Here is a 13961-nt window from a genome sequence, read left to right on the forward strand (position 1 = left end):
GGAAATAATGCATTTGTTTCCCTCTCACTGGAGGTTTTCAAGCAACACCTGTTTGGGTGAATTATAGAGGGAATTCTTTTGTAAGTATGAGTTTAATGTCCTTGAAGTCCTTTCCAACTCTGAAAATACTTTGATTTGTGAAAAGGAAACAGAAGGGACAATCCCTCCTTTTACTTTTCACACTTGTCACCCTTGATCTTGTTGTTACTCTTCAATTAGTCACCAGAGAAGACAGGGAAGCTGATTTAGGGAAGAACTATTGTGGGACTTTTTTTTAAAAGTTATAACAGAAAAGAAGAATACCATTAGATTCTAGGAAAAGTTTTACTAGAAAAAAACCACAGTAAACTGTATATATTACATATACTTAATGCATCCTGAACTCATGTTTGTTCTCTGCCTTCTTTGTCTATTGCCATGATCCAAGCTGGATTCCTGATCTGGGAGTTTTAAAAAATTAGCTCCAAATCATCTTGCAATGGAATTCCTTGATGATAGGGAATTTTATTGCTCTCTCCAGTCCCACAGTACCATATGCATATGTACACACACACACACACACACACACACATACTTTGTATCTGTGTATATATTTGTATCCACATGTATGTATGTTGTATTTGTAGGTGTATATACACATACAGTATACATATATACATACAGTACATACACACATATACACATGTACACATAATGTACAATATATTATACAATATACAATCAGTAACACGCTACTACATTCCTAAAGGTCCCTAAAATAATCTCCCCTAAATGAAAAACATCAATACATACACATTAAGAATTTCTTGCTAAACTCAGTACTCTACCAAACCCCCTACCCCCAGCTATCCTTGAAATTCAGCTACTTCTTATGTAGTCACTTTTGCCTTTCTTTAAAGTTTGGTCGATTGCGTGTTCAATCCATGTTGTCATCCTCCAAGAGATCTCTACTCTGGTGAATTTCATGGTCTCTCTTCATTCTGTTGAGGTGTTTGGGGAGTTGCTTAGGGCCCTGCACTCCAGCATTGTGGAGAAGGTAATGCAGTCTGTGCAGGCTTGAAGGCACTGTTTGTAGGCTTAACGATGGCTTTCACCCGTCATCCCCCAGGCCTCATGCTTTTGTAAGCTCTTTGGGAGCTGTGCCTAACTTAAAATGATTTATAGTCACTGGAAGTGGCTTACAGAGAGTCTGTAGACAGACACTTATTTAGTATTCTTTACACATCCATACCCAGTTTGATTGTGTGAAGAGGTGTATGGTGTATAGGATGAATTTATGGCAAATGGTGGAATAAGTATAAGAAACCTGTTTCTATTCCTAAGTATTTGCAAAGCATACAGTCGACCTGAATTATCATGGCCCAAAACACAGGTTTCTTATGAGAAAAGTAGTCATAAACACTTGGGAAGTTAGTTTCACTTCATTTTCTTAACCTTTTAACCATACAATTAGTCTCATTTTTCCTTCCTTTTTTTTTTTAAAATTCCTTACCCACAATTACCCTACAGGGTCTTAAGTTTAGTTATCTCAAGGCAGTTTTCCCCTCCCCCCTTCAATTTATGAAACATTTAATAAGTGTCTACAGTATATACAAGGCACTGTCCTATGCACTAGGGATTCAGACAAAAATGGAGCAGTCCTTGCCCTCAAGGAGCTTATGGTCTTCTAGGGCTGGGCTTCTGGTAGTTGTTTGGTTTTTGGTTTTTGGTTTTTTGCTGGGCAGTGAGGGTTAAGTGACTTGCCCAGGGTCACACAGCTAGTAAATGTCAAACTTCTGAGGTCGGATTTGAACTCAGGTCCTCCAGAATCCAAGGCCAGTGTGCCACCTAGCCGCCCTGAAGTCATAACTTTGATAAACTATCTTCTTATCCTAGTAAGACTGGTATTACCAGATATTTTTTGGTATGCTCTTCTTTGAATATCCTCACTGGTGGCAAATCTGCATCATTTGAGGGTTTTTATGATCTTAGAAAACAGTTAGTTGTAATTCGGAAATAAACCTGGTGAAAAAGGTGGGTGTTCAGGCTGCATTATATTGTTTTTGGCTTAAAAAAAAATAACAACCCACTACCAAATACCTGGGAGGTGATACATGCATTCTGAGTGCTTTTCACAATTTTGGAAGTCTTCTTTCACCTTAAGAGAAAGTTTATTGGCCACATGTAAAATTGCACAACTCATTTTCACGTGGCCCGATAAATTTCTTTTAAGGCAAAAGAAAAGTCTCATATTTGGGTTTAGTTAGTACTTGGAATGAATGCATCATCTCCCAAGGGAACCATTTTGAAGGGAATGATACTTATTTGGGTACAATGATTTTTCCAAGGCCTTTCAAAGAAGTTTCCTTCACTGGCAGTGTTAGGGTACCATTGTACCACTTAAGATTTACTAGTTGGCATGGCCAGAGAGGAGAGAGGAGCCACAGAGAGATGTGTCCCTGCCAATGCTTTTCTGATTTTTCTGACTGCACTGATGCAAGAATCTGCATAACACTGAAAAGAAAGAGTCCTTACAGTTTGTGACCACCTGCCACTGAGTCAGCCATGGACAGTAATGGGGAAAGTGGAAATACAATATAAAACTTGTTCTTCCCCAGAGATATTGCCACTATTCATTCTGGAAACACATTAGGTAATGATTGCTTAGCGCATGCTCTACTATTTATAAATTAATTTCACAGAATACTTGAATAACTGTGTGGAAGGACTGAGCTTTCCTAATTCTACAGACAAAACAGCCACTGCATTTATGATTGTCCATGTGGGATTCCTCTAAATTATTAAGACATACACGGAGTTTTATCTCTGCTGGTTCATCTAAACATATGTAGATTGTGTGTGTGTGTGTGTGTGTGTGTGTGTGTGTGTCTATTTGGTGAAAAACCCAAATCTGAACCAGTAATGAAGACCATCTGCCCCTGTGCAATAAGAAATTCATTCAGAGTTTCAGGCCAAAGGTGATGAAGCATGAATGTGAATGTGAGGGATTCCAGCCCTGCAATGCAGGGAAGGTTTGGCTATCTAAACCAAAATACCTGAAGACATACTTCAGTCAGTCATAACGTGTGAATCTTGTCTCTGCTTGCCTTCCACTTACCTATGAGATTTTAAATAGCTATATTTACTTACAATTTTGAAGTGAAGGTATACAAAGGGGAAGGACACTTTAAGGGGACAAGTAAACCCTGAGCTCATATTTGAAGAGGGCTGATTATTGTTGTTGGGTTTTTTGTTTTGTTTTTAAATTAGTGTTACTTGGTTTATTCAGAGTTGCCAGATTCTGGATTTTAATGAGCTTCTAGCCTCTTTCCACCTCTCCACTCACTACCAAACACTTTGTTTATTGGGGTTTTTTAATTCGCTGGTATTTGATACCTCCTCTGTGCCCCAAATCTGCCGCTACTTCAGCCAGCTATTACTCTCCAGATTTGTCCCATTGGAGCTGAACCGTGGCCCCTGTTTCCAAGAGTGGCAGGTGATTGTCACATGGTGTAAAAAAAAAAAAAAAGATTAGAATCACCCCATTTCCTAACAGCACACTTGCTTGCTGGGTCAAGTGAAGAAGGCCTGGGGGGAGGTTTGCTGCAGCAGCCCTACCAGGGGTTTTAGCATTAGAGCTCTCCCTACCATTGCTGTGGACACTGCAAGTGAGAAGGCAAATTGGCTAGCTCAGGAGGTTGACTATTAAATCAGCTGAGAGCAACATTATTCCCCTCCAATTTTTTTTTTAACTGTATTGGGTTTCTTTCCTAATAGAGTGGCTTTTGTAGTTTTGCACAGGTATCTGTTATCAGGACAAACCCATTTGAAGGGCAGGGGAAATTCATTGGCCAAAGTAGTAAGTACGCATTGCCCTGGACTGTCAAAGCTATCAGTCATTTCTTTTCCTTTCCTGTTTATTTGGGTGAGAAACAGAAGTTAGCAATATTAGTAATATAGGCCACTGGCCCATCTATTTTGTTTTTGTTCAGCATCTGTAGTATTTTTTCTTATAGTTTCTTCTCAGGTTCTAGGGTTTCTCATCTGCCTATGTTAACTCTCAAGTGAAATTGATTTACCTGGCTTTATTTTTTTTTTTTTTTAGTGAGGCAATTGGGGTTAAGTGACTTGCCCAGGGTCACACAGCTAGTAAGTGTTAAGTGTCTGAGGCCGGATTTGAACTCAGGTACTCCTGACTCCAGGGCCAGTGCTCTATCCACTGCGCCATCTAGCTGCCCCATACCTGGCTTTATTTTTTTGTTTGTTTTTGGTTTTTGCTTCTGAGGGCTCTACAGCTACTAAACGTTGGAATGGTATATATTACTACTTACTGGAATGGTATAATGGAAAGAAAGTATGCCAAACTTAGTAAATTTGAGATTTGAAGGTTCTTGTTGTTGTTTTTAACCAGAGATGTGCTGGTATGTTTGACAACCTGTTTTCTAGTGGGGGGGGGGAAGGGAGAGGGAAATATATGAAGTACAAACTTTAAGTTTAGTCTTCATTATTAACCCCTTTTTTGGTATTGTTGTTTGAGTTGTGTTCACCACTCTAACCCCATTTGGGGTTTTCTTGACAAAGATACTGGAGTGGTTTGCCATTTCCTTCTCCAGCCCATTTTACAGATGAGAAAACTGAAGCACACAGAATTAAATGACTTGCCCAGGATCACACAGCTAGTAAGTGTCTGAAGCCAAATTTGAATTCAGGTCCTCTTGACTCCCCAGGGCTGGCATTCTATCCACTGTGCTGCTGTCACCAAAACAATAACTCAAGCCCTGTTTTGTTGTGATTGAAAGTTTCATTGTTATCAGTGCTCACACTGAAAATTTAACAATTGGCTCCTTCCATCTGGTCTAGCACACAGCTGGATCTAGCCTCTAACCCTTTACCTGATAGAGAGAGGAAAGAACTCAGAATGCATGAGACAAATGTTTTGGAAATGACCAACGTGGAAATTTGTTTTGATTGACACTTGTAATCTCACGTCCTTTCTAGCATTAAATCTGTGACCCCATGAGATTTGTTTATGATGCATGCATTGGGTTTAGCTAATTCTAACGATTGTTTGGAAATTTGCAGATACAGATAAAGCTACAGTACAATTAATTCTGGCACCCAGAGTGCTGTTTTTGTTGTTGTTTGTTGTTTGCTTTTTAGAGTACTGTATGCATTGTGAAACATGTTAGGAAACCTGTATTCCAGTATGACCTACTCAAATAGCAAAATTTCTTGCATAGTCACTTTAATTTTTAAAAGTAATATAACAAAACTTTTAAAAAAGATTAATATATGTGTATCTTCCTTGTGTTCACCTTCTAATGTCAATGTCAATCTTAGAACTATGTGCATGAGTTGAAATAGAATTTCTATGGAAGGGCAGTAGCAGTAGAAAGTCATTTATATTGGTCATGTCCAGGCATGTGACTCTTATCAGAACCTCCCTCTGATCCCCTTTCTTGGGCTTTCTCTTTCCAGGCTACTTCTGCTTGATCCCATAGAGCAGAAGTGGGAATGGAAGTTTCAAGGAGGCAGATTTTTGCTTGATGTAAAAAAATAACTTCTTAACAATTAGAACTTGAGAAGGGAGTTCTTTATCTCTAACATATAGAGGCAGGATGACTGCTTGTCAAAAATCCTGAAGAGGGGCAGCTAAGTGGCACAGTGGATAAAGCACTGGCCCTGGATTCAGGAGGACCTAGTTCAAATGCAGCCTCAGACACTTGACACTAGCTCTGTGACCCTGGGCAAGTCACTTAACCCTCATTGCCCTGCAAAAAAATCCAAAAAACAAAAAACAAATAAACAAACAAAATCCTGAAAAGAAGGATCCCATTCAAGCACTGGGATGAGCCGACTGAGACTAGATGGGATCGTCCTACCTGCCTTGACACTTTCTGAGCTTATAACCTCCAGTGGGCAGTTATGACTGCATAAATTATACTTAACCTATAAGTAGACTTTACTATTCATATTATTATGTCATGCGTGAGAAGTCTGAAAAAATGATTAGCCATTCGTAATATTCAGTTTGTCTATATTATATGCAAAACCTTAATGGTATTCTTTTTCTCTGTGTTCTAGGCTGAACACACCTCGGGACTTGATGGGACATTTGCATGACTCCTAATTCCACTCTGGATTTGTCCTTGAATTAAAGCAGAAATGTCACAAATGGCAAATATCAATATCTGTGCCTCAGGTAATTTGGTGATTTTTGTTTTGTTTTTATCACTAACTATGTGTCTTTGCACAATGTAATTTTGCTTTTACAGTATATAGCACAGGTCACTAGAATTTCAGAAGTTTCCTACTTGTTGATGTTTACTCTAGATTTTCCTAAGAATTAATTTGTCTTTCTTTTCAAATTTTCTTTGTATTAAATCCCCTTAGCAAAATTGTCACCTAAGCCAACTGACTTTGGTTGTTTTTATCATTGTGTCAGAAAATACATGTGTGGGGCAGTGGATAAAACACCAGCCCTGGAATCAGGAGTACCTGAGGGGCAACTAGGTGGAGCAGTGGATAAAGCACCAGCCCTGGATTCAGAAGGACCTCAGGTCAAATCTGGCCTCAGACACTTGACACTTACTAGCCATGTGACCCTGGGCAAGTCACTTAACCCCAATTACCTCACCAAAAAAGAAAAAAGAAAAGAAAATACATGTGAAATCCAGCAAATTGGTACAATATAGTCTGTGCCACCTGTCTTCTTTCCAAGGGACTGACTGAGTAATGAGATTGGGGGTATAAATATCAATTTATAAATGTAGGATGTCCCAAAATTTTTATGGCACTTTAAGTTTTATACTTTGGAGATACTATGTATATTTATAAAATTTCATTTTTATGGTGAGTTCTTTTTAAAAAAAAATTCTTGCCATCATTCATTTTTATACCATTTCAATTCCCAGTATTGTTCTCCTTTTGTCTACTTCCAGTCTCTCTCTCTTTTTCTTTTTTTTAGTGAGGCAATTGGGGTTAAGTTACTTGCCCAGGGTCACACAGCTAGTAAGTGTTAAGTGTCTGAGGCTGGATTTGAACTCAGGTACTCCTGACTTCAGGGCCAGTGCTCTATCCACTACACTGCACCACCTAGCTGCCCCTCCCGTCTTTTTTAATAAGTAATAAACTAACTCAGCACATGAACCAAGTCCTATGTTATATGTCATGTCCCATACCAGTTCTCTATCTCCACCTTCTCATATCTCTTCATTAGGGCCAATCTTGGTCGTTGTATTTGGGCTTATGCCCCAGGAGGAAATGCCAAGGTCCTGTCACTCTAAATGCCCAGGCAATATGACATACAAATTAACTGGCAAGAGAGGAAGGAGATGATGGAATAGTAATTCCCACTTCACATGCTCTCAAGCTACAATTGCCAAATTACTAACATTCTGATGTCACATTTGGCACACATGCCATAGGTGGCTAATCTATGGCACAGAGTACAGTCAATTGGCTGTATGGTTGGTTATTCAGACAAATGATCTCAACTTGCCGATTTCTTCTTTTCCTCTTTCCTTTCACTGCCTGACTTTTGACAGATTTCAGTCCTCATAAGCACACTCTCCAGAGAGTAAATGGGCTAAAGATGAGAAATGAACCCTATAGTTTTCTTATGAAAAGATTTCATTTGAACAGTACCTCTGGATTTTTGTTAAATAAGTCATTCCTCTCCCTACCACTCCCCTGCCCTGGCCATGATCACTAACAGCTTGACAGTCTTAATTTCAACACCGTAGCATTTTCTACAACCAATTCCCACAACCGTCCATTGATTTTCCATTTTTCTTTGCTCAGAAACAACACTGACCTGAGAGTTGGAGACCAGGGTTCTTCTCCCAGTTTACTCCTAATTCTGCATTCTTGAGGAAGTTGTTAAACCTTCCTTTGGCAGTTTTCTCATCTATAAAAATAAAAAAGTGGAGGATAGGAATTTAGCCATATCCAGCTTCAAAATTCTATGAATCTATGCTCTAGTTATTCATTTTCCATTTATCTGACTTACTAGTTCTGCTTTGACTCCTACTAGACTAAATCAGAATGTAGAATTCTTGGGGCAGCTAGGTGACGCAGTGGATAAAGCACTGGCCCTGGATTCAGGAGGACCCGAGTTCAAAGCCAGCCTCAGACACTTGACACTTACAAGCTGTGTGACCTTGGGCAAGTCACTTAACCCCCATTGCCCCGCCAAAAAAACAAACAAATAAACAAACAAAAAAAAAGAATGTAGAATTCTCACTTCTCCTGTCAGCCTATATAGAGAGTGCTGTTTCAGTTGGGGAAATTCTTTGTGCTTTTTCCTAGTCCTCTTTTCTCCTTTGCCCTTAAGGAATTCAGACCTTCACTGCATTGTCAGGAAAAATATTCCAAGTACGTGCATATTCGTTTTAAAACATTACAGGAATTGAGTGCAAAGAATGCTGGATTTTGAATGTTTTAATTCTTACTCTTTCACTTGATATGTGGCTGTGGGCAAATGCCTGTGCTCCCCCTGTAGAGTGAAAGAGTTTGGATGAAATGATCTCTAAGATCCATTTGAGCCCTAAGGTGTTTTCTCTTAAGAAACAGACATTCAGGGCTACACAAAAATACTCCACCCTGCTAATGTTTACAGGTATAATTTTTGTTTTCATGTATTCCCGAACAACATTTCATCCTTTTTGAGTAAGTGCAGGTTGGCGTCCCCTATAAATGTAATGATATGAATCTTATAAAATGGTTGTGATTATTCACTGCTTTTAAAACTTGAGATTAAGCCAAGAAAAGTCATCAGGTGTTAGAGAAACACTTCATTCATTTGAAATCAAAACAATCAACTCATACTTTAAGGTTGGGAGTATTTCTGCTATATTTTCAGTTACCTGGGTCTTTATATATTTGATCTACTGATACTCTGAAATTATAGAACTGTAATTTGTATTTAGAAAAGTTATTAGAAACAAAGTAATATGTAGCTTAAGTGGGTAGATAGTCGTCGATAGATGTCGGTGTGTGTGTGTGTGTGTGTGTGTGTGTGTGTGTGTGTGTGTGTGAAAATGCATTTATTAAGCCCTTCTGTCACCAGTGCTGGAGATTTAAACAAAAAAGTGATAAAGTCCCTGCCCTCAAGAAGCTTACATTCTAATTAGGAGAGACAAGATACATCAGAAAGTTTCCTTGCAAGTGCGATTGAAAAGCTCCCAATTCCTTAGAGTACAGCAGCACATGAAGATGGCAATGCTGTATCTCAGGGAAGCTTTGAAGGGAAATAAGACAGTGGATATTGAGACACTTTGAAAAGGTAAAGGCACTGAGCAAATGTAAGGTGGCAGTATGGCCATTATTATTTGTATCAACCAAAATGATTATTATCTATCTGTCATTCATTACTGTGTGTCAGACTCTGTGCTGGGATATAGCCCCTCAAGGAACTGGAGGAAGGGAGCAGTATGTAATATAAGCATATCTATGTGTGTGTGTACACACACACACTTACAGAAAGTATTTTTCAGGGGGAGGCACCAATAGCTGAGGGGATTAGTTAAGAGCTTGACCTTCCTGAGGATGAGATTCCAAGGAATCTTTGTACAAGTCCTGAAAAAAAAAGGGGACCTCCATACTTTGTCTTTCTGATTTTCTTTTAGGTAATACAGCTAATTAGGGATGGAGGTAAAATACATATGAGGAATGGGGAATTGTAGGCTTTAAAAAGTAGAAATGACGCACCGCTGCTGGAAACTAGAAATAAAAAAAATACCCTAGGAGTATAGATTTAGAGATCAATGGGACCTCATTAATCTGTGGTTTTCTAAGTCAATATACAGGGTCATGGATCCATTTCTATTTGTGCTTGATACCACTTATATGGTTCTATCTCATTCTACAAATGAGGAAACTAAGGCCCAAAGTGGTTAAGTGATTTATCTAAGGTTATACAAGTAGTGAAACAGGATTTGAACTCAGGCCCTTGGAGTCCAAAGCCAATATTCTTTCCAGTCTCATCAGTTTTCTGATCATTTATCGAATTGTACCATTTGACTTCTTCAGAAGGAAATAAGAAATATGTGTGGAGATCTGTTAGAAATGGAAGGGAAAAAGGAGAAAAATAGGTGGGTGCATTATTAAAACCTGTGGAAAAAGTTTAGTAAATAATGATTGACTTCCTCCCAACCTGTTAGGGTCATATGAAGTGAGATTTTAAAAACTCTGTAGGATGGCCAACTTTGACCAATTTGATGGAAAATAAACATGCATTTATAATAAAAAGCATCTTCTATTTTATATAGCACTTCCTGCTTTTCAAAAAGCACTTTGAAAAATACCACCTCAACATATTAGCTTAGATTTCTACATTTGTACTGTATCTGTATTTATTTCAGCTTTTAGTGTCACTATATATATACACTAATAGAAATGGGGCTTTAATTAATAAGCCAGAAGTTACTTTATTATACAGGTAAAATATTGACTTTCTGCATCCTAAATTCAGTACAGTAAGGGTAGCTTCTTATTTAAAAAATCAATCATGTCAGATTGCCAAAATACTGGCAAGTTGTAGAATCTGCCTCTTTGGTTCAATAAGACATCACTGCATTAACTGAGAACTTTAAAAAAAAAAGTTTCCAAAGTTCTCTGCCTGTAGTGGGGTGTGCCTGCCTTGCAAACCCTTAAGGCTTACGTTCAGTATGTAACCAGGCTCACTTTATAAGTTTTCTTCCTTCAAACCTTGAGCAACTTCTAATGGGGCAAGCATCAGATTTCAGACACAGATGAATAGCTCTCTTGCTTAAACCAAGTGCAGGTGATTTATCTTCAGATGAGCAGGAGCTAATTTGAGTGTTGGAAGCCTGCAATCTAGCCTCTTGCTTCCCCTTCCGAGTACCGCAGAGATAAACTTCAGAGCTCTTGGGATTTCTACCCCAGGTACTCTTTTGGACCCTTGCTAATAAGGGAGGGGAAAAAGTGGATAGGTTGGCCACCTTCAGAATGTGAGCTGTGGCTATCATTCTTCTAAGGAGATTGATTGGATCTTTTGTAAAAGGATTAACCACTTCTTGCTGAAGGATTTAAAGATACCGCACTATGGTAACCTGCAAGCTTACTGAGTGAGTATTGAGAATTTTTGTAATTGAGTCAGACTGGGCCATAGAGAGAGGTATCTAAACATATGTGGATGTTGTTGGTTTCCTTCCATCCTCTGCTTTCTTGTCTGAGTTCTGCCCCTACTCAAAAATTTTATGCTATGGAATATCTGAGAACGATTCTAGTCTCCTTGATTTAAAAAAGAAACAACAAAACAAAAACCTACACTTGTGGCTGAGCCAGCTTCAATTTTTTATGTGGTCTTGAAAGAAAAGGAGAGAGATATGTCACAGATACTCATTTTTTAAAAGTTTCATTCTAAAACTCTTGGCAAAATGATCACACAATTGATCTTAGATTTTAAACATGTTTCACTTTGAAAAATAATTTTTTTGCTTAATCTCACACTTAAAAATCACACCACCTCGATTATCCTTTCTGCAACTTTATCAAATGTTTTTAGTCTGAGTCACAAGTTTAGTTTTTCATTTTCAAATGTTTAAGGCACCCCATGTTCATGTTTGAGAGAACAGGTTCACTTACTATTTGGGGCTTCATTTTCATTGAATTGTGAAGTCTTTGGAAATAAGAAAAGGTTAAAATGTGCAAACATTTGTAAACCTAGCCAACTGAATTTTACCAACTGACATTTCTATATCAAAAAGTGATTTCACTTCCTAAAAATATGTATCATGTTACTTCAGGGATTTTTCCGGTGAGCAGGAGCAGATTTCTCAATACCAGTATTTCTAAGAGCTGTCACTAAAACTGGCTGGATTGAGGGTGTGTGTGTGTGTGTGGGGGGGGGTTGGTGCATAACTGCAGAAAGCAAATACACCAGAGTGTTTTGGAAAGAAAGTTAGTCCTAGTGCAGGTATTTTGGGGAGTATTTTTTTTTTTTACATATTAAATAGAAGATGGCATTTTTGTCCCTTTATCCACTGTCCTGTACCTGTAGCCTTTGGGCCACAAACCAGACCTGCAGACTACAAGTAATAGATAACAAGCTTACTGCTCACTGTTGTGTTACACTTACACTACAAACCCTTATGTAAAGGGGGCTCTGTGGTGGTTCTGTGAGAGTAGTGGCTGCAAGCAGCCATAAACAATCACACATTGGAGGTTCTTTTATTGTTTAAGAGTCATTTTAATTGGGGAAGGAACAGGATGGGGGGGCGGGGCTGGCCCCCTTTCAAAATGTAAGCCCTTTGCCAAGAGGGAGTGCTTCATTCTTTGTGCTATCCACAACCCCAAGCACAGCATAGACACCTAAAAAGAGCCTGTGGATTGCCTGATTGGTCTATTGGAGGTATCTTCATATGATCATATATTTAGTGTTAGTTGAAGAGGGTGTAGGAAATCATGTTGGCCAGTGGTTCTCAAAGTGTGGTCCAGACACCCTTGGGGTTTTCTGAAATTCAGGTAGCATATGAAGTCAAATGTATTTTCATAATAATACTAAGATGTCTTAATGTCTAATATAGTAAATATTGATGGATATAACACACATAATCAAAAGCATTTTAGGGGGCATCAGTAATTTTTAAGAATATAAAGGGGGAAGTGTAGAATATGGATGCTGATTAGACCGTACTATTTCTTTTGGTTTTGGTGCTGTTGTTTTTCTTTTTTGAGGTTTTTCCTTTTTGCTCTGATTCCCCTCTTATAACATGACTAATGCAGAAATATGTTTAATGTTATTATATATATATATATATATATATATATATATATATATATAAAACCTATATCAGATTACCTGCTGTCTAGGGGAGGGGGGAGGGAGGGGGTAGAAAAATTTGAAATTGGAAATCTTATATAAACAAATGTTGAAAACTATCTCTACATGTAACTGGAAAATAATAAAATAAAAAACATAAAACATTGTGAGAATCACTTATGTAGGCCAAAGTTTCTTAAACTGTGGGTCTTGAGCCCATATGGGGCCACATAACTAAATGTGGGGGGGCGGGGTCACAAAATTTGGCAACAGTAAAATGTTACCTATACTCAGCTGAAAAGGCAGAAGCCCTGATCTAGGCCAACCCTTTCATTTCATAAATGAGGAAAATGAGGCTGAGTAAGGGTAAACATAGGGGCAGCTAGGTGGCACCATAGTGCATAGAGCACAGGACCTGGAGGCAAGAAAGACTCAACATCCAAAGTTCAAATCTGGCCTCAGACACTTAGTAACTATGGAACTCTGGGCAAGTCACTTAAGCCTGTTTGTCTCCAAAAATAAAATAAAACAGTAGTAGATCCAGATCCAGGACTAAAAATCACAGATATAGAACTGGAAGGGCCCTTAGAGGCCATATAATTTAACACCCTCATTTTACTGATAAGGAAACTGAGGCCCAGGGAAACTTTTTTTTTTCAAGTGACTTGCCCAAGGTCACACCAGGTAGCGAGCCCTGAAGAGCATCAGAGTAGAATTGAAGTTTGGTCCTTGACTATACCACGATGCTTCCTTCCTTTGACTCCAAATCCAGGGCTCTTTACATAGTGCCATACTGCTTCCTTATACTATTACATACATTATATACATCTAGAATCCATAAATTTATTGCTTGGGGGAGAAAACTTCAAATACACAGCTTTCAACTACCCAACTATGTAGGCTGTGATTTCCTTTTTAAAAATTAACCTAATTTTGCCACTCTGCCTCAGGAAAGCACTTTTTCTATCTTAAAACCAATCTTTCTAAATATGAGAATTTTTTCTAAAACTTTTTTTGTTTATTTTTATGTCATTTTTAAAAAAACTGAGTTCTGGTAAAGAGAGGCAATTCTGGGGGGGGGGGCGGGCAGTGGGGATTAAGTGACTTGCCCAGGGTCACACAGCTAGTAAGTATCAAGTATCTGAGGCTGGATTTGAATTCAGGTCCTCCTGAATCCAGGGCTGGTGTTCTATCC

General features: G+C 38.5%; 1 protein-coding gene across 3 annotated transcripts in view; it reads left to right on the forward strand.

Moving 5' to 3' along the window:
* Positions 1 to 13961, forward strand: part of KANK1 (KN motif and ankyrin repeat domains 1) — a 253017-nt gene that overhangs the window by 171995 nt on the left and 67061 nt on the right. For all 3 annotated transcript variants that reach the window (XM_043973658.1, XM_043973651.1, XM_043973665.1), the window contains exon 2: positions 6064 to 6181. In XM_043973658.1, coding sequence (XP_043829593.1) covers positions 6145 to 6181 — 37 coding nt within the window. In that variant the 5' untranslated portion in view covers positions 6064 to 6144. The remainder of the gene's footprint in view (positions 1 to 6063; positions 6182 to 13961) is intronic.

The sequence above is a fragment of the Dromiciops gliroides genome, chromosome 1 (genome assembly GCF_019393635.1).
Source record: "Dromiciops gliroides isolate mDroGli1 chromosome 1, mDroGli1.pri, whole genome shotgun sequence".
Taxonomy (NCBI): Eukaryota; Metazoa; Chordata; class Mammalia; order Microbiotheria; family Microbiotheriidae; genus Dromiciops; species Dromiciops gliroides.